This window comes from Physeter macrocephalus, chromosome 5 (assembly GCF_002837175.3).
Source record: "Physeter macrocephalus isolate SW-GA chromosome 5, ASM283717v5, whole genome shotgun sequence".
NCBI classification, from domain to species: domain Eukaryota; kingdom Metazoa; phylum Chordata; class Mammalia; order Artiodactyla; family Physeteridae; genus Physeter; species Physeter macrocephalus.
Window position 1 is genome coordinate 90,661,805 of NC_041218.1, and position 24,923 is coordinate 90,686,727.

Genomic DNA, 24,923 nt, shown 5'->3' on the forward strand with positions numbered 1-24,923 from the left:
TCTCTCTCTCTCTCACACACACACACACACACACACACACACACACTCTTTGTCCAACCTATCACCAAATCCCGCTGGCTCTGCCTCTTACTACTTCCACCTCAACCAGCCTAGTCCAAGCCAGCATCCATTCTCACCCAAGCTACTTCGTTGCCTCCTAACTGTCCTCCCTGCTTCTACTCTTACCCCTACAGTCTGGTTGCCACAAATAGCCACAGTTGAACTTTTTATAACATAATTCCCATTGCCTCCCTACCCTCCGATGACTTCCCAGCACTTTAAAAATAAAATCAGACGCCTTACCATGGTCCGAGCATGCCACAGGACCTGCCCATCCACGTCGCTGACCCGTCTCCTGTCTCCAGCTACCCTGGCTTCCCTGCTCTTCCTCCTGCCTTTCTCTTTGCCGATGCCTCCACCCAGAAGGGGGAGACCCCCCCAGATGTCTTGTTCCCTCACTTCATGCAGAGAAGCCCTCCCTGACCTCCTGCCCCCAAATAGCAACTCTTTTCTTACCCTGATTTCTTTTTCTTCATAGCACTTAAAATGACCTGATATATTATAGTGTATGTTTATTTGTTTATTGTCTACCTCCCCATTTGAGTGTAAGGTCTGTGAGTGCTGGGACTTACTCTCTTCTGTCCACCAGTATGTCCCTAGTGCCTAGAACTGTGCCTGATGCATCATATGTGCTCAATTAATATTTGTTGAGTGAATGATACGAAACTAAGCAAAAGTACAAACGTAAGTAAGGATGGCTACTGACGAGTGGTTTCAAGATTACATCGAAGGTCTTATTTATTTATTAGGAGAGCTGGAGAAAGACTGGAGTAAGTAGTTCCTCTCTTTTTTTCCTCCCTTGTGTTATCTTATGGTGGCTACTTGGATACGACATGCCCCCTATTTCAATAGTGGTCATTTCTGGAGTTCTGTACCTCCTCTCTGTACACATAAATAATCTCTTCTTTAGTCCACATTCTAAGCACTCAAAAAATATGTACTCACAATTACCAAGTCACAAACTCAGCTTTTACCCACTTACTGTCCATAAACAGCTAATAGGATTAAGCAATAGGAAGCTTTTCTATTGCAAAATTATAGTAATGGAATTCTCCCAGGGCCTAAACTATTCCCTCTCTGAAAGTTAAGCACATTCCAGAAATCACATTAAAACTCTTGCAGGCCTCCCTGGGTGTCAGGGGTCAGTGGAAGGGAAGCCTGATGTAACTTCACGAAAGCGCTTACTACTCTCGACATCTAACTATGGATGGAGAATCTGCTTTGTGACTTTCTTGCTATATCTTACAGGAATCCATGGCATTTCTCTTTTCATGCCAAAGCTTGTTATGCTGGCAGCGATTTCCCCATAAACTTTCCCACAAAGATGGGTATCAGCTTCCACTAGGGGCACGTCAGCATCAGCTCCACAGAGCAGAGGAAAAAGCAAAACTGATTCCTTTGTAGGAAACAGCTGGAGTGAAGGGAAGGTGACTATCTAACATATTCTGTAAGAATACGATCTTAGTTCGAGTTCCCCCATAGGCAGTCCCTGAAACCAGGAATCGAGTGTAAGTGGCTTGTTGGGGAAGCAATCCCAGGAAACACTGGTAGGACAGGAGAAGGGGAGACATGAAAGGGAGGGAAGCCTCAAGTCACTTCTTGGGTAACTGGACCTCAATCCCACCAGAGAAGCCTGGGAGTCCAGGGGCACAGGAGGTAGTATGTATACAACAGTCCTCACCAGTCATCGGCTGAGGACTGCTAAGGGGAGGGCACTTAATTCCCTGGCACTTGTGGTCTGCCCCATGCATAAGCAGAGAGGGCTCTTGTGTCCAGAGAAGGTCCTCAGGCAGAAAGGTGCTGAGGTGGGGCAGTTGGACACTGTTCCAGTGGATAGTGAAATGGTAAAGCCCAAGGGGAAAGCAGCAGAGAATCGACAGCCTTTGCTACGAATATTGACTTTTGCAAAAAATATTTCCTAAAAAATGGATGTTCTCCCATGAAGTCATCTTGTGTATGAACAAAGCTGACCAGGAGAACTCTGGAATGCTTTCAGTAGAACTGAAATCTTGGAGATATGTTCAGAAGCAGATTATTTTGGTTCAGGTTGAGTGGACTGGGACTTTCTGGATCGGGGTTGGGTTTTGCTTGTGACAGCTCTCAGCAGCTTGAGAGTCAGAACAAGTTACAAAGAAAAGCAGATCTGGTGTGCCTTACTGGGGAAAGCAGCCCTGCCTTTCATTCTGGAAGCTGCCAGCACTTCCTCTGGGATTGCCGTTAGAAAGGCAGCCACCTGCTCAGGGCTGCCCCTTTACAGAGCCACTCTGACCACTCTTCCCAAGACCAAGAACCTTAGATACATGTACACATACACACATGCTCACTCGGGGGACCATGATAGTAGAGACACAGCATTGATGAATTTTTCCATATTCGAACATATTTTTAAGTTACCTCACCCCTTCAACCATTCAATAGTCTAGTTATATAAAAATAGAGAGAAGTACATACATTCCACAGCAAACAGACATTGAGGGCCTACCATGCACCAGGCATGCTACTAGGTCATGAGGATACAGAGGTCAAATGCTCAGTTCTTATCATCCAGGCTCACATAATGCCAGTGAGGAAGATACCCTTGCAGATAGATCCATGACAATACAATGCAGCCATCGCTATATGTGTGAACAAGGCACAAACAATCATGTGTAGACATGTAAAAAGCTGAGGCCTTAAACTACCCTTGATAAGGCAGAGGGGAGGTTCCTCTCTAAGTTGTTTTCAGTGATTAATGTACTGAAAATCCCCAGTTGACTTTCGAAAAGTCAAGCTTATGTCAGAAAGTCAGAGGTAAAAAGGTAGAAGGAAAAGGAACAGTCACGTGATAGCTTCATCTCAAATAGAGATGAGTCTGACTAAAGTCAGAAAAGGAACAAGATCTATAAATAATGCTGGAGAGGGTGTGGAGAAAAGGGAACCCTCCTACACTGTTGGTGGGAATGTAAATTGTTAACAGCCACTATGGAGAACAGTATGGAGGTTCCTTAAAAAACGAAAACTAGAGCTACCGTATGATCCAGCGACCCCACTCCTGGGCATATATCTGGAAAAGATGAAAACTCTAATTCGAAAAGGCACATGTTCCCTAATTTTCATAGCTAGCAGCACTATTTACAATAGCCAAGAAGTGTTAGCAACCTAAATGTCCATCGATAGATGAATGGATAAAGAAGATGTGGTACATATATACAATGGAATATTACTCAGCCGTAAAAAGGAATACAGTAATGCCATTTGCAACAACATGGATGGACCTAGAGATGATCATAGTAAGTGAGGCAAGTCAGATAGAGAAAGACAGATATCATATGATATCACTTATATGTGGAATCTAAAAAAAATGATACAAATAAACTTATTTACAAAACAGAAAATAGATTCACAGACATAGAAAACAAACATGGTTACCAAAGAGGAAAGGGGGGGAGGGATAAATTAGGAGTTTTGGATTAACAGATACACACTACTATATAAAAAATAAACAACAAAGACCTACTGGGAAGTATATTCAATATCTTGTAATGACTTATAATGGAAAAGAATCTGGAAAAGAATATTTATATATATAAATATACAACTGAATCACTTCACTATACAGTTGAAACTAACACAACATTGTAAATCAGCTGTACTTCAATTAAAAGAAAAAAAGAGAACAAGAAAAAGAGGTAAAGGTATGCATAGTATTTAAGGCAGCCAACTCAAAATTGGGAGAGAAAGAAGGTGAGGAGTAGCGGAGGCAAATCCTCACTTTTCTAAAGGCGATTCAACAGATATTATCCAAAATTGATATATTAATAAATAGGGGAATATTAGCATATGATTTTGACTTCCAAAGTAACTACTACAGTATAACTGCAAACTATTAAAGGTGATTGTCTTGGGGGAGTAAGACTGGGTATCAGAAGGGATGAAGCAGGTGACTCTTTCATCACAAGATCACTTGTATGGTTTGATTTTTTTAGCAATATGCACATATTGCCTTGATAAAATAGAAATTTAAAAATTCAAGCTGCTACACTCTACCTGGTATATTGTACCCATCTCAAAATTAAGTAAGTTCAATCAGTTTTTCTTATTAAGGAGCAATTCTAATTATATTTCCTAGAGGTGTTCTTTCCTTCTGTCTTCTCTCCTCATTCAGTCCTTGGAATCAGGAAGCATCTAAGAAGAATGTTTTACAGCTCAGCAGAATAATGCTGGGGGCATAAGAATGCCCCTTCCCTGCAGAGCAGAAGAGACTCTGAGGAAGGCTCTAAGTAATCACCGGGCCTTCAGAGCTGTTTATCTTAATCTGGGCTCCATCCTCTCCCTTCCCCACATTACAACTCCCTGTAGAACTCAGGAAAAACTGTCCAGTCACTGCCTGGAGCAGTAACCCTGCCCCAGAGCTTCTGGCTTGATGTCTATATGGAGGGGCTGCAACTAAGTGGCTAAATTGGGTGTATGTTTGTCCCTTTGTAACTGACAGCCCCTCCCCCTCAGTGGGCTCTGAACACTTGCTCCTGCAAACCTCAGTGCCCAGTGCTGAGATAAACTGCTAGCAGGAAGGAAAAGATTTCAGGCCGGAGGCCCGGAAGGACCAGGAGGGAAGCCAGGCTCTGCCAAAACCGCCTTCAGCAGCTGAGCAGGTTTAGGTGGGCAGTGAGGACCACCTTTGCACTTTGTTCCTTTGTCTGAGATAGAGATTGAATGTGGCCCCCAGGAAAGCCTGTGAGGGTACTGCTTGTGCTTCCCTGCCCCAAAGGCTGATGAGAACAGACAGGACAAGGGGTGAGGAAGCTTACCAGCCATGCCCCTGTTCACCCTGCATCATGCCTGCCGCAGACCAGAGTGGGTGGCCACTGAATGTTTAGTCTTTTTATGTGACACGGTAGATAATTTATTTCTACTTCGGCTACTGTAGCACCTGTTGCAACTGTCAGGGTTAATCTCTTGAGCCTTTCTGCTGATCTGGTGCCCTGCCTACTTACACCTCAGCTTTCCTCTCACATCAGAGACATCTAATTGCCAAATTGAGTCTGTTTCAAATGGTCACTGAATTGGCATTCTTTTGTATTGACCAAGACCCATTCCCCTGCATCACAAATAAAATCCTCAAAGTCTGTTTGGAGGTTGAGAAGCCTTTCTAAGAACCAGAAACCTGTTCCCTATCTGTGAAAGAAGAATGTTCTATTATAGTGAACATGCACTGGACAAAGGAGAAATGGCATGGCAGCCCTTCTATCTGTGGCAGCCCCCAAAGGCAACAATAACTAGGAAGAGAGATGTAGTATAGACACGTTGATGGGAAACGTCTGTTGGGAGCAGCTCTTACAGTGACTTAAACAATTACCACCCTGGTCTGCCTTGATTCTAGGATGTAGAATCATTCATGGAATTACTCTGAGCACAAGTTAATCCTGCTACCAGGAATCTAAGAAAAAGAAATGGAAAGTTATTCTTTTCCATTGTTATGGCTTCTCTCAGTCCTTATGAAATTGTGTTTCTTTGGCAATACTTTACATATCGATCACAGATTTTCTTTCCAGTCCTCACTCATTCAGCAAGAATGTATTGAGTGACATATTGAAAAATATATTGAGTATATGTGGAGGTAGCAAAAGGGATGCTTATAAATACAAACATAGCTATCCCTATGGTGTGCTCAGAGTTTCAGACCATCTCCTAATCTCCCTCTTGGAGAAACAAACACAAATTCATGAAGACTATGAAGATGGTAGAATATTCAATTTCCTTTTCTTTTCAAGGCATTTAATTTCCAAAATGATAATACCACATTTTTTTCTAATTATAAAAGTAATGCTGGGCTTCCCTGGTGGTGCAGTGGTTGAGAGTCTGCCTGCCGATGCAGGGGACGCAGGTTCGTGCCCCGGTCCGGGAGGATCCCACATGCCGCGGAGCGGCTGGGCCTGTGAGCCATGGCTGCTGAGCCTGCGCGTCTGGAGCCCGTGCTCCGCAACCGGAGTGGCCACAACAGTGAGAGGCCCGCGTACCGCAAAAAAAAAAAAAAAAAAAAAAAAAAAATATTGGCTACATTCCCTGTATTGTACAGTATATCCTTGTAGCTTATTTTATTCACAGTAGTTTGTACCTCTTACTCCCTCTATCCCTATCTTGCTCCTCCTCCCTTCCCTCTCTCCACAGGCAACCACTAGTTTGTTCTCTATTTCTGTGAGTCTGCTTCTTTTTTGTTGTATTCACGTTTGTTTTATTTTTTAGATTCCACATATAAGTGATAACATAGAGTATTTGTCTTTCTCTGTCTGACTCATTTCACTTAACATAATACCCTCCAGGTCCATCCATGGTGTTGCAAATGGCAAAATTTCATTCTTTTTATGGGGGAGTAGTATTCCATTGTATGTATATGCCACTTCTTCTTTATCCATTCATCTATTGATGGACACTTAGGGTGCTTCCATATCTTAGCTATTGTAAATAATGCTGCTGTGAACATTGAGGTGTATGTATCTTTTTGAATTAGTGTTTTCATTTTCTTCAGATACATACCTAGGAGTGGAATTGCTAGATCATATGGTAGTTCTATTTTTAGTTTTTTGAGGAACTTTCATACGGTTTTTCATAGTGACTACACCAATTTACATTCCTACCAACAATATACAAGAGTTTCCTTTTCTCCACATCCTTGCCAACATTAGTTATCTGTGGTCTTTTTGATGATAGCCATTTCTGGCAGGTGTGAGGTGATATCTCATTGTGGTTTCGATTCACATTTCTCTGATACTTCGTGATTTGGGGCATCTTTTCATCTGCCTGCTCGTCACGTCTTCTTTGGAAAACTGTCTATTCAAGACTTCTGCCCATTTTTTAATCGAGTGGTTTGTTTTTTGGGTATTGAGTTGTATGAGCTCCTTATATATGTTGGATATTAACTCCTTATTGGTCATATCATTTGCAATTATTTTCTCCCATTCAATAGGTTGTCTTTCATTTTGTCAGTGGTTTCCTTTGCTGTGCAAAAGCTTTTAAGTTTAATTTGGTTCCATTTGTTTATATTTGCTTTTGTTTCCTTTGTCTTAGGTGACAGATCCAAAAAAATATTGCTACAATTTATGTGGAAGAGTGTTCTGCCTGTGTTTTCTTCTAGGAGTTTTATGGTTTCCAGTCTTCTATTTAGGCCCTTAACCCATTCTGTGTTTATTTTTGTATATGGTGTGAGGAAATGTTCTAATCTTATTCCTTTACGTGTAGCTGTCCAGTTTTCCCAGCACCACTTATTGAAGAAATTGTCTTTTCCCCATTGTATATTCTTGCCTCCTTGGTTGTAGATTAATTGACCATAAGTGCATGGGTTTATATCTGGGCTTTCATCCTGTACCATTGATCTATATTTCTGTTTTTGTACCAGTACCATGCTGTTTGATTACTGTAGCTTTGTAGTATAGTCTGAAGTAAGGGAGCATGATACTTCCAGCTCTGTTCTTTCTCAAGATTGCTTTCTCAGTCTACATTCACTTTAAATGGTTGTAGGAAAGTACCACAATTTATTTATCCAATCTCCTATTGTGGCATTACACTTACTTTCAATTTTTTGCCATAATAAACAATCTTATGCGCACAACTTTATTCTGTTATTATAATAGTATATTCAGTGCATTTTTTACAAACATTTATTAAATGCCATTCATTGGACTTTACACTCACAACCTGGTATTAACTGAGACCCCAGTCTCATCTGTGCAGATCAGAGAAAGGAGTAGAGTGACAGGCAAGACTGTTTCAAGACTCAGACATGTCTGGGGAAGTAATATCAAAGTAGAATGGTCGAGAAAACAGAGCTGGATCTTGTTTGCCTTTGCTCTTTGTTATCTTTATTGGTATATACTACTCAAAGTCATAACTACTGAATTCGTTTTCTTACTAGTAAAATGGAATTAATGATATTACCTGCCACAGGGGTATTTGTGAGGATTGAACAGCATAATGGATGTAAAGCACTTAGTACATGCCTGGCATACAGTTAGTGTTCAATAAAGGTAGCTTTTATCATCATAGAGAAACCTTAAAATCCCAGCCAATAGTCTTACAGAGAACAAGGACCACAGCTGATTTCTAAGCTTTTCGGGGAGATATTCTGACTGGGGTAGACTGAGGTTATGACCACGTCCATAAAATAGCAAACGGACCTCTCCGGGGGTTAAGTCCGTTACCTCCTTCCCTCCTCCTTCCAGCCAAATGATTACCCCAATGAAGTTGTATTTCCAGCACTTGGATTGTATCCTTAGTGCCTATAAAACCCTCAAGGGTTATTTTAAAGTGCTTAATTCCAAACAAGCACTAAGAAACTATGTGGATTTCTTATTTTATTATTTGTCAAAATAGGAGAAACTTCACAGGGAAGTCTTAGAAACTGCTTTTCTCAATTCGACTCTATTTCCTCTCTTCTCTCTCTCTCCCCCTGGGAGGATGAGGGTTTAATGCTGACCTTGATTTCTCAAAACAAACTGTAAAATAGGTATTACGTCCACTTTACAGATGAGAAAGCCAAAGCTATAGCAAGTAAAATGACTTGGCCACATCTAGGAAGTGGACGACCCGGGATTCAAACTTTCCTCTGATTCCATAGCCCAAGTGCTAACCATCTTAAATTTGAATGTATACATGGGGGGCTTGATACTGCCTCAGTAGGTCTACCTGGGATTCTGGAATCTGCATATTCACAAATACCCAGGTGACTGAGATCCAAGAAGGTCCAGAGGAGGCACTGCCCTTGGCCATATAGCACTCACAAAGCCCGGTTTCTGTGGCAGGGATCCCCAAGGCCATGGGATTTTCTCCCCCGGTCATCAGCAAAGTGCCTTTACTGTAACATCAGTACACCTTGGAATGAAGCCATGTGTATGTTTTGGATATTTGCTTGCTTAGAAAATGAGTCCCAGACCAGGGTAGGGGCACACCTGGTTTCTGAATGATTCTACTGTACTTGTTGAGGTCTTTACCATCTCCCCAGGACAGAGCCAAATCAACTGCAGTGACCTTTCCATCTCAGAAATCCTAGTCATCCATCCTCTGGCTGCCTTGTCTTATCTTCTACTGACCCAGTTGGCTTTCCTACTTCAGAACAGGTTTCTAATGCCTTACATCAGTGAGAGAGAGCATGGCAAATTGAGAGATGTGTGATATCGTATGGAGGAGGCAGCGTTCGGTACAGCAGTACTTTTCACACTAGATTCCATGAATCCTTGGAGATCTGCAGAGGTGTGATATAGAGGAGGGACAGGGGAAGAGGGGAAAGACTGGGCAGAGTGGGGTTCTGGGCCCTTGATCGGGGCAGCTGCATTGAGTTCTGTTTCATGTGTAGAACTGGAATTCCTAAAAGTTTCACTTGAAAAAAGTGTTTCACTGGGGGAAAAAAATGAAAAACTAGTGGAGAAAGAACATCACTCTAGATCAGAAGAAGGCTAATTCAAGTCTTCACCTAACTAGCTAGATGACTTTGGGCAATTTCATTTCTTTAGGTCTCAGAGTGCTTACCTGCAAAAAAAAAAAAAGGAGGGGGGGGGAGGAGGGGTGGAGGTTAGCCTTGTTGACACCTGTCTTAGTCTGTTAGGACTGCCATAACAAAATACCACAGACTGGGTGGCTTAAACAAAGGTATATTTTCTCACAGTTCTGGAGGCTGGAAGTCCAAGATCAAGATGTGGGCAGGTTTGATTTCTCCTGAAGCCTCTCCCCTTGGCTTGCAGATGGCCGTCTTCTTTCTGTGTCCTCACAATGCATTTTTTACATGCATGCACACCCCTGGTGTCACTTTCTCTTCTTTCTCCTGTCATTTTCTGACCCGTCCCTTCTCTCTTTTGGTCCCCATTTTGCACCAGTCATTCATTAACCCAGCCTGCCTAGCCCTGCTAGACAGTGAGCTCTGTGAGTGCAAGGGCTGCTTCTGATAGTCCTCTGTGTCCCAAGCACCCAGTGCACAGCAGATGCTCAACAAATCTCAGATGTTTCTTGAAAGGAGCCTTAGGCATTGTTATGGACTCACTTGTATCCCCCCAAATTCATACGTGGAAGCCTTAACCCCCAGTATGACTGTATTTGGAGATATGACCTTTCAGGAGGTAATTAAGGTTAAATGAGGTCATAAGGGTGGGGCCCTAATCCTATAGGACTAGTGTCTTGAGATGAGATGTGAGACATGAGAGGGATTCGGCACTTAGAGAACTGGAAGAAGGGCATTTCGGCAGAAGGGGCAAAGGCCTGGAGGGTTCCTTCCGAGACCCGCAGGTCATATTCAGGAGGCCAGAGCACAGTCTGAAGTGGGGAACCCATGAGGAGAGGCTGTGGTGGTGAGGCCAACGGAGGCCTCCTGGGCAGTGCTAAGTACATGGATTTATCTGACAGCAAAGGGTCACCTCTAAAAAGTTCTATGCTGAAGAATAGTCCACTCCTTTCTGCATTTTAAAAAGCTCTCATGTTCTGCAATTCAGCTGTTCTCTGTCCCTCCCGTACCGCTATGTCATTTGTGGCTAACTGATGTCAGCCAATCAGTGATTTGCTAAATGCATTAGGTCTTTTTTTATATATATACAATTTCTAAAGGTTACTTTCCATTTACAGTTATTACAAAATATTGGCTATATTCTCTGTGTTGTACAACACATCCTTGAGCCTGTCTTACACCCAGTAGATTGTACCTCCCACTCCTCCACCCCTATATGGCACCATCACCCGCCACTGGCAACCACTAGCTTGTTCTCTGTGTCTGTGAGTCTGCTTCTTTTTTGTTATATTTACTAGTTTGTTGCATTTTTTAGATTCCACATATAAGTGATATCATATAGTATTTGTCTTTCTCTGTCTGACTTATTTCACTTAACATAATGCCCTCCACATCCATCCATGTTGCAAATGCATTAGTTCTTGATTTCTCCTCTGACAGGGGCTACTGTGTGTGTGTGTGTGTGTGTGTGTGTGTGTGAATTAGATGTTGATTATAAATTGCCTTATGGACTCTGTGGTCCACTTCCCTTTGGTCTAGAGAGGAAGCATACATCATACTTGAATGTGTTATTTCATTACAACCAACACCCATATGGATAATTAGGATCAAGACTGTTAAATTCGTGGTAATAAACGCACGTGAAGCCTCATGATCTTGAACCCTGTCTGCTAAAGACTCACTCAAGACCATAGGTCCATATCCTAAGAAACAAAAGCCTCACCACTTCCTGAAGGAGAGGATGAGTTTATGATTTTAAAGAGTTGTGCCTTACCATAATTTCATAGAAGCTTGTAGAGTAGTTAGAAAGAAGAAAGGGGAGCATCATTTGGGCTGTAATAGGTAATTGTTAGTAAAGACCTTTTTAATAAAACTGATTCTAACACTCTCTGAGAAATTTTCAAAAGACATTTCCTTCCTTATTGTAAATTCTGTCCTAAAAGAGGACAGGCGTTAAAGAAAGCGTTTAGGTGTGCAAATAGAGATTTATCAATATCCATTGCCTGGGTAATATGATTAAAAACAAAATCTTCCCCCAACCCAGAAAATCTCTCCATAAAAGTAGTAGAAAAGGAAAAGAGTTTTATTGCTGAATAAGCATTAAACCGGAATGTGGTGCACATCACAGTCAATCTGCAAAGACAGAATGAAGTTACACATTTTTGTAGGGCAGAGCAGATATAACCCATTACACACATGTTTTCAGGATAGTTCATGAAATGCGAAGGCAACACAACTATGAAAAATCTGTAATTTCTATGCATGGAAGAGTGCTTAGAAGTCACTAAGGCAGGGATGATGTAGTAAGATTGACACCCAGTCTATGAGTTCTCGTGAAATACACTAAGAATGAGGGTACTACACTCTCCCCCTCCGACGGGCGTGTCTTTGGACTTCATTATTAAAAGCCTTTCAACCTGTGTAAAGTACGGAATGGCTTCCTGTTAAAACTGGACAGTGAATATTGTTAGGATTGGTAAGTCAGCACCCACATTCTATTCTCAACATGCTGGGGGAAGCCTACCAAGTAATGGTGCCTGTTTTCTTGCTTTTAATAGATTCTACAGTATTCCTTAATGGGGACAAGGGGAGGAAGAAGAGAAGAGAGATGTTCAGGAATTAACAATTGAAATTCCTTCTCATGAATTATTTATTTTCTAGGAAAGGTCATATGAGTAGAGTTGTGCCTGATGTCAAGGGTGAATTGTCCCTTGCACACAGGAATAGTGCAGGCTCACCAGGACCTGATCCTTAGGCCATTTTCTGCCCCATCTCAGCAAAGAAGATTTGCATGAGGAGTCAGAAAAACAGTTTGAGCAGTTATCCTCCAACTCTCCTGTGTTCAAATGAGTATGTCAGATGGAAATGAAGTTGGAAGAGACAGACAGAAAGAAAAAGAGAGATGAAGAAAGGCAGAGAATATAAAGGCTAAAAAATAGAAGCTAGGTGAAGAAAGGAAAAAGAAAATGTACTAGGTCTGTCTCAGGTTGTACATTTTTCATTTCTTAGCTACCTCTCTATGTATTTATATTTTTAAAAAAATTATTGTGACAACCAAGTGCTAAAATCTCTATTTGTAGGTTCAGGATAGGAGAACCCCTCCCGCTCCTCGGCTACCTCTGCTCAGCTCTTTAATGGAGGTGGAAGGAACTGAAAGCCCCCAAAAGTCCACACTGAGGTTTCAGGTCACTGAGTACCTCCACCAGTCTCTCAAGATTTGCTTTGCTGGGTTTTTCGTAGATTCCTGTGACTGGTTGGTTTCAGCCATTCATTCAACAAACAACTTTTGAGCCCTTATTATATACCAAGCACATCATTGAGCTGAGAGTACAAAGATGAATAGGACACAGTCTCTCCTCAGGGAGCTCATCCAGGGCCTTGCATCTTAGAGTGTGGGACCAGCAGCAGCATCACCTGGGAGATTGTTAGAAATGCAAATTCCCAGGCTTCACCCGGACTTGCTGAATCAAAATCTGCATATTTAACAAGCTACCTGGGCAATTCTTAAACATATAGAAGTTTGAGAAGCACTGACCTAGTAAGATTATTGGCAGGGGAGAGGGAGATGCTCTTCCGTTTCTTAATACTTCCATTCGTTCAGCAAGTATTTGTTGAACACCTGCCATCAGGCTCAGGACTATAGGAGCTGGGGGTGCACTCATGAGCAAGACAAAGGAGGTCCTGATGGCCTGGAGCTCACATTCTCATGGGGGAGAAAGGCAGAAAAGAAGAAAATACATGAGATAGTTACAGATCATGCGTAGTGCTATGAAGCAAATAAACTGAAATATGATAGAAAGAAACCAAAATGAACTATGACAGGTCGGGTGGTGGAAGTCTTCAGGAGTAAGTTATTTCTATTTTGTATCTTGCTTTCTGTTCTAAAAATGTAAACATAGCCACTGGTCCTACGTGAAAAGAGCCAAAGATTATAATACTTCGTCCTCCTTTCCTTTTCTCCCCACTCCCCATTCCTCTGGCTCTGGCACCAGCCCTGAAACTATCGATGCCACCTAGCAGGTACAGTCACAGCCAGGCCCATTGAAAAGTCCCGGCCGCAAGCAACTAAGAATTTGGATGCAAGCTGAATTATAAAGCCCAGAGAGAAGTACTGGTGTTACCTTTCTGGTTGGGGTAAAAAGGCATTAGAGAATATCGAGGGTGTGTAGCTACTGGTGTGTAGCTTCCTATCTCACTGTTTTCTTGCATCACTGCAGTCAGGGGCCAGAGAGTGTGCTGATGGGGATGGATGAGTGGGAGGGTGGCCTGCAAGTAAACATGAGCAATGGGCATATATCGATACGTGCAATCGCAACAAATTCAGACCTTCTCATCACCTACAGTGCTGGTGTTAATCAACCTGCAACAAAATCAGTGTTAGGCCTTAGTTCAGCCCAAAAGTATGTTGTGAGCATGCATTTATTTTCAGCACAGATCCTAATGCCCTACAGTTAGACCACCTGAGGGACAAACCAGTGATTGCCCAAAGAGAGGCTATGGATAGACCAGTAGGTGGAGGACAGGGTTTCAGCTATTGCTCCTCCAGAAATTATGTGTCAGGAAGGAATGCACAAGTCAAAGATGGCGCACTCTTCCTGACCTGTGAGCACTGTGCCAGCTGGGCAGCTGTTCGTGTCATTTACAGTATATTTAATGCAGCAAATCCAAACCACAGGCAGAGAAAGGGCATCTGCCCACTGTTCCAGTTATCTCTTGCTGCAGGACAAACTATCCCAAAATTTAGTGGCTTCAAACTTTGTCAAGGGCTTCCCTGGTGGCGCAGTGGTTAAGAATCCGCCTGCCAATGCAGGGGACACGGGTTCGAGCCCTGGTCCGGGAAGATCCCACATGCCACAGAGCAACTAAGCCTGTGCGCTACAACTCCTGAGCCCGCCTGCCACAACTACTGAAGCCTGTGCACCTAGAGCCCCTGCTCTGCAACAAGAGAAGCCACCACAATGAGAGGCCTACACACTGCAACGAAGAGTAGCCCCTGCTCGCCTCAACTAGAGAGAGCCCATGCGGAGCAATGAAGACCCAACTCAGCCAAAAATAAATAAATAAATAAATTTATTTTTAAAAAACCAAAAAACAAAAAAACTTTGTCAAAGTTTTGTTGAAAAAAACTCACCCGTTAGGATGGCTACTAACAACCAGTTTTATTATATCTCACAATTGTGGGGATCAGGAATTCGGGAAGGGTTTAGCTGAGAGGTTCTTCTGCATGTAGCATCAACTAGGGTCACCTTGTGGCATTTGGCAGGTAGATCAGTAGTATGGAGGGTCCAAGAAGGCTTCATGCATAGGTGGGGCCCTTGCAGGAATGGCTGGGAAGGTGGGCTCAGCCAGGCCATTCTCCCCCTCCACATACTAGCAAGGCCTCTCCATGTGGTCACTCCAGCAGGGGAATCAGAAACTGCCAGTTCTCTAAAGGTTCTCAACATCACTAATCATCAGAGAAATGCAAATCAAAACCACAATGAGATATCACCTCACACCCATTAGGATGGCTAGTCTCAAAAAAGCAGAAAATTACAAGTGTCAGAGAGATGGGAAGAAATTGGAACCTTTGTGCACCGTAGGTGGGACTGTAAAGTGGTGCAATAGAAAACAGTATGGAGGTTCCTCAAAAAATTAAAAACAGAACTACCATATGATCCAGCAATCCCACTTCTGGGTATATATCCAGAAGAATTGAAAGCAGGGTCCTGAGGAGGTATTTACACACCCATGTCATAGCAGCACTATGCACAATACCCAAGAGGTGGAAGCGACCCAAGTGTCCATCAACAGATGAATGGATAAACTCAATGTGGTACATACATATAATGGAATATTATTCCACCTTAAAAAGGAAGGAAATCCTGTCACAGGCTACAACATGGATGAACCTTGAGGACATTACGCTAAGTAAAATATACCAGTTGCAAAAAGACAAATACTGCATGATTCCACTTAAAGGAGCTATCTAAAGGCATCAAATTCATAGAAACAGAAAGCAGAATGGTGGTTACTAAGGGATGGGGGTATGTTACTAAGAGAAAGGGGGATGTTGTGTAATGGGTATGGAATTTCAGATTTGCAAGATGGAAAGTCCTGGAGATCTGTTTCACAACAGTGTGAATATACTGAACACTACTGGACTGTATACTTCAAAATGGTTGAGATGGTAAATTGTATTTTGTGTGTTTTTCTTTTACCACATTAAAAAATAAACCACCATTACTCTTAAAGCCCAGATTGAAGGGGAGGGGAACATAGACCCCATCTCTCAAGGAGATGAAAGGCAGAGATTCTGCAGCCAGCTCTACCCTGCCACGCCCACTGTGGGGCAGATCCTGTCTACACCACCTGAGGGTGTAGGTGATGAGATGTTATTTCCAGGGGACTGTATTCAACCTCCCAGAGATGAAGGGTGTCAGAAGACACTGTCAGAGGTGGGCACAGTTTGAAACAATAGAGTGAGAGAAAATGACTAAGTTTGTATAGCCGATGAGAAAAAATGGCCTGGAATTCCGCCCTTACTCATTTTCACAACAAAGATTCAGCAAGCTATTCTGCTAAAAGCCTGACCACCCCCACGAAGCATTTTTCTCACTTAGACAGTGCCTGCCCCTCAGCTATCCTGACAGTAGGAGCTCCAAGCCCTAACTGAATAGGTCGGATAGGAACAATACGCAGAAGCAGATCACAGGAGACCTTTCAAAGCCGGCAAACACATAGAAAATTCAACGACACCACAGCATTTAGACAGCCTGGACAATGTGGCCGTTATAAATGCTGCTCTCATGAACAGCGATTCAAATGACAGCTTCGTAAAGGGTTTGCAAAGAGCCCTTTGGAAATGGAACATGGGCGACTGGGAGACCATGACGTGTTACAAGGACAAACCCGGCTGAACAAAGATCCACAGCAGCATTGAATGACTTATTTATTCAGCCCTGCTCTGTACAAACCTGGGAGAAGATGACAGCTTTTAAATCGCCTCCCCTGAGCTTTGCAACATCCATGGCGCGTGGGAAATGTTAGCAAAAGTTTTGAAAAAAGCAGAATGTTTTACAAAGCGAAGATCACAGTGTAACCATGCTAATGCTGCCACCAAATTCTGCAAACGGCCCTGGTGTCTCAGAATTATTAGGCAGAAGGAGTGACAGTAACATCTGGAGAGGAAAACCCTGCCCTTTATCCTATTCCACCTGCTGGCTTCACACGTCTGTGTGAAGGGCTAGCCCCGTCCAAGCTTTCAGGTGGAAAAGTCTTTGTGCAGGCCATTTAAGTGATTGCTGTAGAATTCTAATTGCACTCCTTTGGCAAAGTGTTGTCCTGGTATTGTATAAGGAGTGTTGGTGTTCTGATCAACCCTGGAACACAGGTGCTGGTTCTTTTAGCCTAGCACAGGCTGCAGGATTCTCGCATGCCCCAGGGTTCCTGTTGCATGGTGGCGTCGCGCACTAGGAAGAAAGAATGCACAGTGGGAGCCGTGTCTGAGTAACCCCAGCCCAGCCAGCTTTCCCAGGAGGCCTCCTGACAGTGTAGCCTGTGCTCACAGCAGGACTGGGCCTAGGGGGAGGCAAATGAGGAGCTTAGCGTGCAAAATTTAAGGAGGCCCTCGCCCTGCATTTGCACAACCCTGAGAGTGAGCACTTCCTTAAATCTCATACCCGAGGAGACCCACTTGCCTCCCCTAGTCCAGGCCTGGCTTGCAGGCTTCACTCTCTCTTTTCCCATTCACTCCTCACCTCCCCACCCAAGGTTAGTGCTGGGGGTGGGGAGTATAGTCCCAATGTGGACAGTGGTCAACAAAGAAGAGAACTTTAAGAAGGAACGGCTGAGTAATCGACGGTGAGATTACAGCGAGGGATCCAGTGAGGCATTTGGCTATACGGAGGCCACCCGTGACCCAAGACCAAAGCAGATCCAGGAAGGGCTGGTGATGAATGACTTGTCCTGGTCTGCCCCTCCGCCATGGGCCCAGATGGTGGGGCATAAACAGGAAACCCTGTGAGACTGGCCACAGAGGTTCCCTTCCTACAAGAAGGCTCAGGATCGGGCTTCCCTGGTGGCGCAGTGGTTGAGAGTCCGCCTGCCGATGCAGGGGACACGGGTTTGTGCACCGGTCCGGGAAGATCCCACATGCCGCGGAGCGGCTGGGCCCGTGTGAGCCATGGCCGCTGAGCCTGCGCGTCTGGAGCCAGTGCTCCGCAACGCGAGAGGCCACAGCAGTGAGAGGCCCGCGTACCACAAAAAAAAAAAAAAAAAAAAAAGAAGGCTCAGGATCTTCCCAGGGAGGTGCCTACCCTGTAGGAAGCTCCCTTCTCCCCAGGCTTGGGTGTCAGAACTAAAGCCCTGATCTAAAGCCCTTCCACCCCTGTTTGCTGTCTTCCCAGCCCAATGGGATGTTATAAAGTCAAATCAGGCAGCTTAGAGCTGGGGAGAGAGAAAGCGGGAGTCTCTGTTTCCGAGATGCTAACAAATGGTTCACACCACGTCAGGCTTTTCTACCATGAAATCAGGGGTATATTCATTTGCAAACCTAAGACAATGGGGACTCCCTCTCGCCTCCCTCTTCCCCTATATAGTCCTGAGAAGTGCACTGCCCGGGACTACCTTCTCTTCCACACGCACGGCCACTTTTCATCGCCCATTTCCCTGTTCTCCTTCCTACACTTACAACCCCACTCCTCCTCCCCCTCCCCCACTAGCACCTTTCACAAATCTTACTCGAAAACCCAGGCATGCAGCTTTGTCGATTTTAAATAGAAAATTGTGCAGAGCGAGTGAATTATGCTGGAGTAGTGGAATCATGGACCCACAAGCCCAACTTTGGATTCCATCAAGCAAGAGCACCTCCGTGACACGGCAACAGACCACACAAAGTTCAGAAGTGCCTGTAGCACTATGCAAAATCCATGGATGGCTTGCTTATGTTGCTTATCTGAAGAAATAACTCTGCCAGCATGATTCAAGCTCAAAGAATCATTACAGACTAATCATCATTATGACATGATCATATTTCAATTATCCCCTGTGTAGTCTGGGTACATTAAAGCAACTTCTCTCACTGAGAAAAGTTCGTTAAAAATCATAAAGTGCATTAAAATTTTTTAAAGCATGTTGGAAAACAACAAGGGGATAAATTCCAGAAACAACGACAGAATCTTTCAGAGGTTTCCTTAGTACTTATTCAAAAAGCATAATCTTATCTTGAGATGTGAAACGAGGACTAAAACTGAATAATGGGCCAATTGTTTTATTATAATTTGTGTTTCTAAGTGTTCTGTAATGCAAAACCCAACAGGCTGTTTTCTTTCAGCCCCAATCTGGCCAACTAGGTGCACTGACCCATCTTCACAATATATAACGTGCCCTTAAGCCCTGGTCAACAGTGCCAAAGTCTATGAAAATCTTCCAAAGGATGGAGTCGATCATACTGTTTGTGGTCTCCATCAGTATAGGCACAGTCCCTAATATGTTGGAGAAAAGAAAAAGCAGCCATCCCCTGAGCATTTGTCCTAAAGAAAGAATTTAAGAGAACAAGTAGTTTTATGTGCAAAGATATTCATTATTGATAATAACAAAAGAAACAGAAATCTACCTACATATCTGACATTTGTGAAATCATTGAGAATGTAATATTGAGCGTGGACTGGAGAGGAATGAGAATGGAATGGAATATTATGCAGTCATGAGAAACTGGTGCTGCTGATGCAGAGTGGAAATGCAGGAAATATAATGTTTTTAATATAATGTTAAAAATGTCATCTATACTGTGATTCCTACTGTACCAAATAAGTTCACTTTTAGATAAGAAATAGAAAGAGACATGGGAAGAAAACCGTTCGTGTCTCAAGGTGATTGGATCGTGGATGATTCATCTTTATAATCATTCCTTTTGTAGCTGTTATAATGTTGATTGGATAATAAAGTAAAACTTGGAAGGAAAAGGAAAATACTCAAGGAGACATTTTCTATGCCAGGCAGAAAAATCAGTGATGCTTGGGATCATTTTGCATTCTTCCTTTTGCTCTTTCAAAGCAGCCTGTAATCTTCACCCACGCATAGGGAATATGCATGTCTGGGTTATCAGGGGATCCCCTCACCAGGAAGACTGTGCTGTTTGTTTAATGGACCAGAAACCTCAAACTTTTCAGTCTTTTTTGATAACAAATCTAAAGTGCATTTGAACCATTTGTTGGTGTGGTTTTTCCGTGACAAATATGCACAAAGATCTTGAGGACAGAAAATGATGCATTTCTTCTTTCTCTCTTTTGTCTTTCTCTTCCCCACCCCTTACCCCCTTCTGCAGTTCTGCTAAGCCAATATTCTCTAGAATGAGCACAAAACAAATCAAATAACAGCTAAACAAATTGAATAACAGCTTTTGTACATCAACATCGAGAAGGAAGACGCTTGGGAGAGCTCAGAGTATCAAGATGGATATGGGCGAGAGTGAAGCATCCACTGTCAAAGCACCTTCTAAATCTAGATCGGCAGAGATGGGAGTGATTTTCTGGAAGGAGATGTGATCACGGATTAAACACCAGCTCATTGGAAACTATCATTGAATAAGAGCAGATAATATTCATGAGAAATCACATTCAGGAAATATTTTAAGGAAAAGGAATATAAATGTGCTAGAATTAACATGTAAAATATATGTGTACCGAAGTTTGTAAACTGTCCTTTTTTAATCAAACAGAAAACAAAAAGCTTTAAAGATTATTTTAAAAAAGGCAGTCCATCCTAAATTATTCCTATTTCAATAGCCAAGAAGCTGATCAAGCGTCAGTTATGGAGGAAGCATCTTAGAAAATGCCTGTGAATGTTTTCATAGGAGCCATGACCTTTGCTTCCCATGTCTGCCGTTCATTTATGTCACTGTGTCATTAGTTAAAACCACTCGGTTAAGAGATGTAACGCTTCAAACTTTTTACCAAGTCTGTGATCCGTTTAATCTGTCTGTACGCGTTATTACTGAGAAAGTGTTTCTGACATATACTATTACTCCATCAAGCTGTATATTACAGGAAGTACATCTTCACATCATAGTTTCCCGAGCAACATAGATTTCCCTCTTTCAGGAAACAGCATCAAGGAACTCTGAAAAATATAGAAAGCTCATTTTCACCTTGGATGCTCACATATAATGTATAGGCTGCTATCAAATAAACATTTTTTCTATTTCTCCCTAATATATGCATAGGAATTTAATATACTTTATAAATAGCATCTAAAATACCTTCTTTTCTTCTATTTCTTTGCCATACATAACATCAGAAATCCATATCTGTTCTTTCCCTTACTGACAGGCACTCATTTTTATTTAAAAAAAAAAAAACACCATTCCATTAAACCCATTTCTAAATGATAGTAAGTGGTACTAACAAAATAAATAATAATTTAATAGCCTTAGAAATAAATGAATATAAACTTATACAGGTCAAAGAAACTTGATAGGAGTAAGTTGCCTTTTTGTTTACTAATGTTGGTTTCAAGAAAACTCATTTTTTTTTTTAGTTGGTTGGCATTTAGAAGTAGTGACAGGTGATCAGTTGTCTTCAACAATCTTTTGCTCCCAGGCTTCCCCCACCACCACCCTCACCACATATCCTGCCAATGTGCAACAACAGAAAAATATTTAATATCGAAGTAGCCAGTTGCTTGAGAATGAAAACAAGCTAAAATGTATGTGTGGGGTAATCAGTATAAGCCAAACCATTTGCTATACCTGAGCAGAAAACATGAATATGTAGAATGCCTTCCTTTTTAGACTCGAAATTAAGATCCAATTAGCACATATCACTGGAAGAGCAGACAGAGGGTAACACAAGAAGAATCAAGCAAGATGCAGATCATGGTTGTTTTCTCTTACCCTGTCTCTATTAGGCCCACACTCCTAGTTTTGCCAAATGTTTCTGGTACTACATCTTTTCACCATAAATGAGATTATGTTTCAAATGGCTAAAAAGTATATTACATATACAGTCAAATATGTGAAACTCAATTCACAAAGATACGGATTTTCTAAAGAACCAAATTAGGGGAATACTTATTATCTCTAAAGTATTAGCCGTTCTGGGAGTTATTTGTTGCTTTAAATATTAACTCTCCCACTGCATTCAAAACACCCTGCTTACTAAATTCAATTACACACAACTTTTCAAGAATTCATTTTTGATTTAAAGGGAGGTACCTCTCTACCTTATCTGTAATGAAAATAGAAGGTATTGGCTTTCTCTAATCCATGTAAATTACAGATTCCACTGGGAGTCCTACAACACTAATAGTGGTGTTTATGAAAATGAAAAAGTGCTTCCTACCCACATGCAAATGTTTTTAAGAAATTTTTTCCATACAACCTAAGTGTAATTTAGCATACCCATAGTGCTCTGAAGATGGGTCATTGACAATGTACCATTTGTACATAGGTAATACACATGTAAATCACTAAATGTTAAGTATACGAAGTATGTTTTTATCTTTTTTAAAAAAAAGTGACTCCCTTTCTCATTCTGTTCTGTTGTATTGCGTCCAAAAGTTGTGTGTAATTTTTTTAAGGTCCAGGATATAAAGAAATTTGTTGGAATATCTGAATTTCTGTAAAAAATAAAAATAAGATTTTGTTATTTAAAAGATTGTTTGGTGGTGTGGCACACATTTGGTATATTCGGCATCTGTCTTTGTCCAGTGATCCAGTGACAGGTGATGATTTGACTGAAATAACTATCTTTGGAAAATCTCCTTCCTGTCAGATTCCATATTTGTCAACAGCAGACACTTATTGGATGTGCAGGACCCTCATCATGTGGAAAGCACGATTAACATCTTCAAAGCCTCTTCTCGCCAAGTATAGATACACCTCAAGCTAAATCTTTATGGACTCAGTGGAATGAAAGTGATAAATGAATAGCCAGACTGTTAAGTAAAACCTGACATGAAATATTCTGAAACATCCAATTAATTGCTCCATCTCGACTTTTGCATATTGAAATCAGCCACCTGTTCCTCAGACATGAGCAGCCCTTTCACAGTAGTTCATATTGAGTATGTGTTGTCTGGGTAGGTCCCAATGCCAGATCCTTCATTTACTGTATGACCCTAAAGAACTCTAAGCCTCAATGTCCTCACCTATTAAATGAACACAAATAGTAATGCCTGGGCCCCATAGTGTTGTTGTGAGGCTATAAATTAAGGTATAGTGCTGTGCTGGTGCTTGACTTGTAGGAGATATTCAAAGAATTTTAATTCTTTCTCTCCTACTATAGGCAAGGCATTGAAGAAGAAAAGAAACGTAAAACACAGCCTCTGCTCTCAAAATGTCGAAGATAATTAGAGTAACATTTATGGGTAAGGATTGAAAACTCAATACCTTCCGGAGCCAGGGAGATAAGTAAATTACCAGAGCAAAGCAAGCTGGGATGGGGAGATAATAGGAAGTCGTGGGCACTGTGGAGCACTGGAGAGCCTAGGTCTTGTCTAAAGAGATGCCGTTGCCAATACTCAGCTCTAATCATTCACCAAATATGCACTGAGTCGCTGCTGTGTGCCAGGAACTGTTCTAAACCCTGGGAGGATAGTGGTAAACCAGACAAACAAGGTCCCTGCTCTTGTAGGTCTCATGTTCTAGTAGGAAAAGGAATAATAAATGGGAAAATGTCAGTTAATGATAATAGGTATCCTAGAGGGAATTAAAACATGGTGATGAGATGCAGAAGTAGGGAGGTGAATCAAGGAAGACTGCTCTGAAAAGGTGGCATTTAAAGTGAGACCTGAATGATAAGAACAAGCCAGCCAGGGGGAGCCACTAGTGTAATGGCTCTAAGGCAGGAATAAGGTCACTACTCATGAGGAGCAGCGAAGTGGCAGGGAGGGGATGTGAGCTGTGCCAGGAACTAGCTTCCGGTTTGGTAGGCCGGAATGGATGGTACATTTTTTAAGTGTTAGAGAAAGCCATTTGAGGGTCTTAATAGGAGAGAGATGGAAACCATCTTACATTCTTAAAAGATTACTCTTGGCTTCTGCTTCTAGCAGTATGACCTAGGTACTCTAAAAAGCCTTCCTCACACTAGTCTACCAGGTCTTGGATAAATTACAATGAGCTTATTTTAATTTTTTTAAATTTTTTATTTTGTATTGGAATATAGTTGATTTACAGTGTTGTATTTTGGGTGTACAGCAAAGTGATTTAGTTACACATACTCACATATCTATTATTTTTCAGTTTCTTTTCCTGTGTAGGTTATTGCAGAGTATTGAGTAGAGTTCCCTGTGCTATATAGTAGGTGCTTGTTGATTATTTTATATATAGTAGGGTATGTATGTTAATCCCAACCTCCTAGTTTATCCCTCCCCGCCACTTTCCCCTCTGGTAACCGTAAGTTTGTTTTCTAAGTCTGTGAGTCTGTTTCTGTTTTGTAAATAACCGTACCTTTCCCTTTGGTAACCATAAATTGTTTTCTAAGTCTGTGAGTCTGTTTCTGTTTTGTAAATAAGTACATTTGTATCATTTTTTTTTTAGATTCCACATATAAGTGATATCATATGACATTTGCCTTTCTCTGTCTGACTTACTTCACTTAGTATGGTAATCTCTAGGTCTAACTATGTTGCCACAAATGGCATTATTTCATTCTTTTTTATGGCTGAGTAATAGTCCATTGTATATATGTACCACATCTTCTTTATCCATTCATCTGTCAATGGACATTTAGGTTGCTTCCGTGTCTTGGCTATTGTAAATAGTGCTGCAATGAACATTGGGGTGTATGTATCTTTTTGAATTATTGTTTTCTCCAGATATATGCCCAGCAGTGCAATTGCTGGATCAAATGGTAGCTCTATTTTTAGTGTTTTAAGGAACCTCCATACTCTTCTCCATAGTGGCTGTACCAGTTTACATTCCCACCAACAGTGCAAGAGGGTTCCCTTTTCTCCACACCCTCTGCAGCATTTATTGCTTGTAGACTTCTTGATGATGGCCATTCTGACCAGTGTGAGGTGATACCTCATTGTAGTTTTGATTTGCATTTCGCTGATAATTAGCAATGTTGAGCATCTTTTCATGTGCCTGTTGGCCATCTGTATGTCTTCTTTGGAGAAATGTCTATTTAGTCCTTCCACCCATTTTTTGATTGGGTTGTTTGTTGTTTTGATATTGAGCTGCATGAGCTATTTGTATGTTTGGGAGATTAACCCCTGTGGGTCACTTCATTTGCAAGTATTTTCTCCCATTCCGTATGTTGTCTTTCTGTTTTGTTTATGGTTTCCTTTGTTGTGCAAAAACTTTTAACTTTAATTACTTCCCATTTGTTTATTTTTGTTACAATGAGCTTATTTTTAATACACAGCTTGGCTTGCAAGGAAGTAAGAGAAATCCCAAAGTCATAAAAAAGAAAAAGAG

General features: G+C 41.9%; 1 protein-coding gene and 1 long non-coding RNA gene across 2 annotated transcripts in view; one reads left to right on the plus strand and one right to left on the minus strand.

Moving 5' to 3' along the window:
* Window positions 1–20,143, plus strand: part of LHFPL3 (LHFPL tetraspan subfamily member 3) — a 583,489-nt gene extending 563,346 nt beyond the window's left edge. Inside the window, exon 3 of the mRNA XM_024115975.1 lies at window positions 19,830–20,143. Coding sequence (XP_023971743.1) covers window positions 19,830–19,858 — 29 coding nt within the window. The 3' untranslated portion in view covers window positions 19,859–20,143. The remainder of the gene's footprint in view (window positions 1–19,829) is intronic.
* LOC102983011 (uncharacterized) overlaps window positions 1–20,733 on the minus strand; it is a 29,063-nt gene extending 8,330 nt beyond the window's left edge. The window contains exon 1 of the long non-coding RNA XR_448644.4: window positions 20,458–20,733. This is a non-coding gene — a long non-coding RNA (uncharacterized lncRNA). The remainder of the gene's footprint in view (window positions 1–20,457) is intronic.
* Between the last annotated feature and the right edge of the window lie 4,190 nt (window positions 20,734–24,923).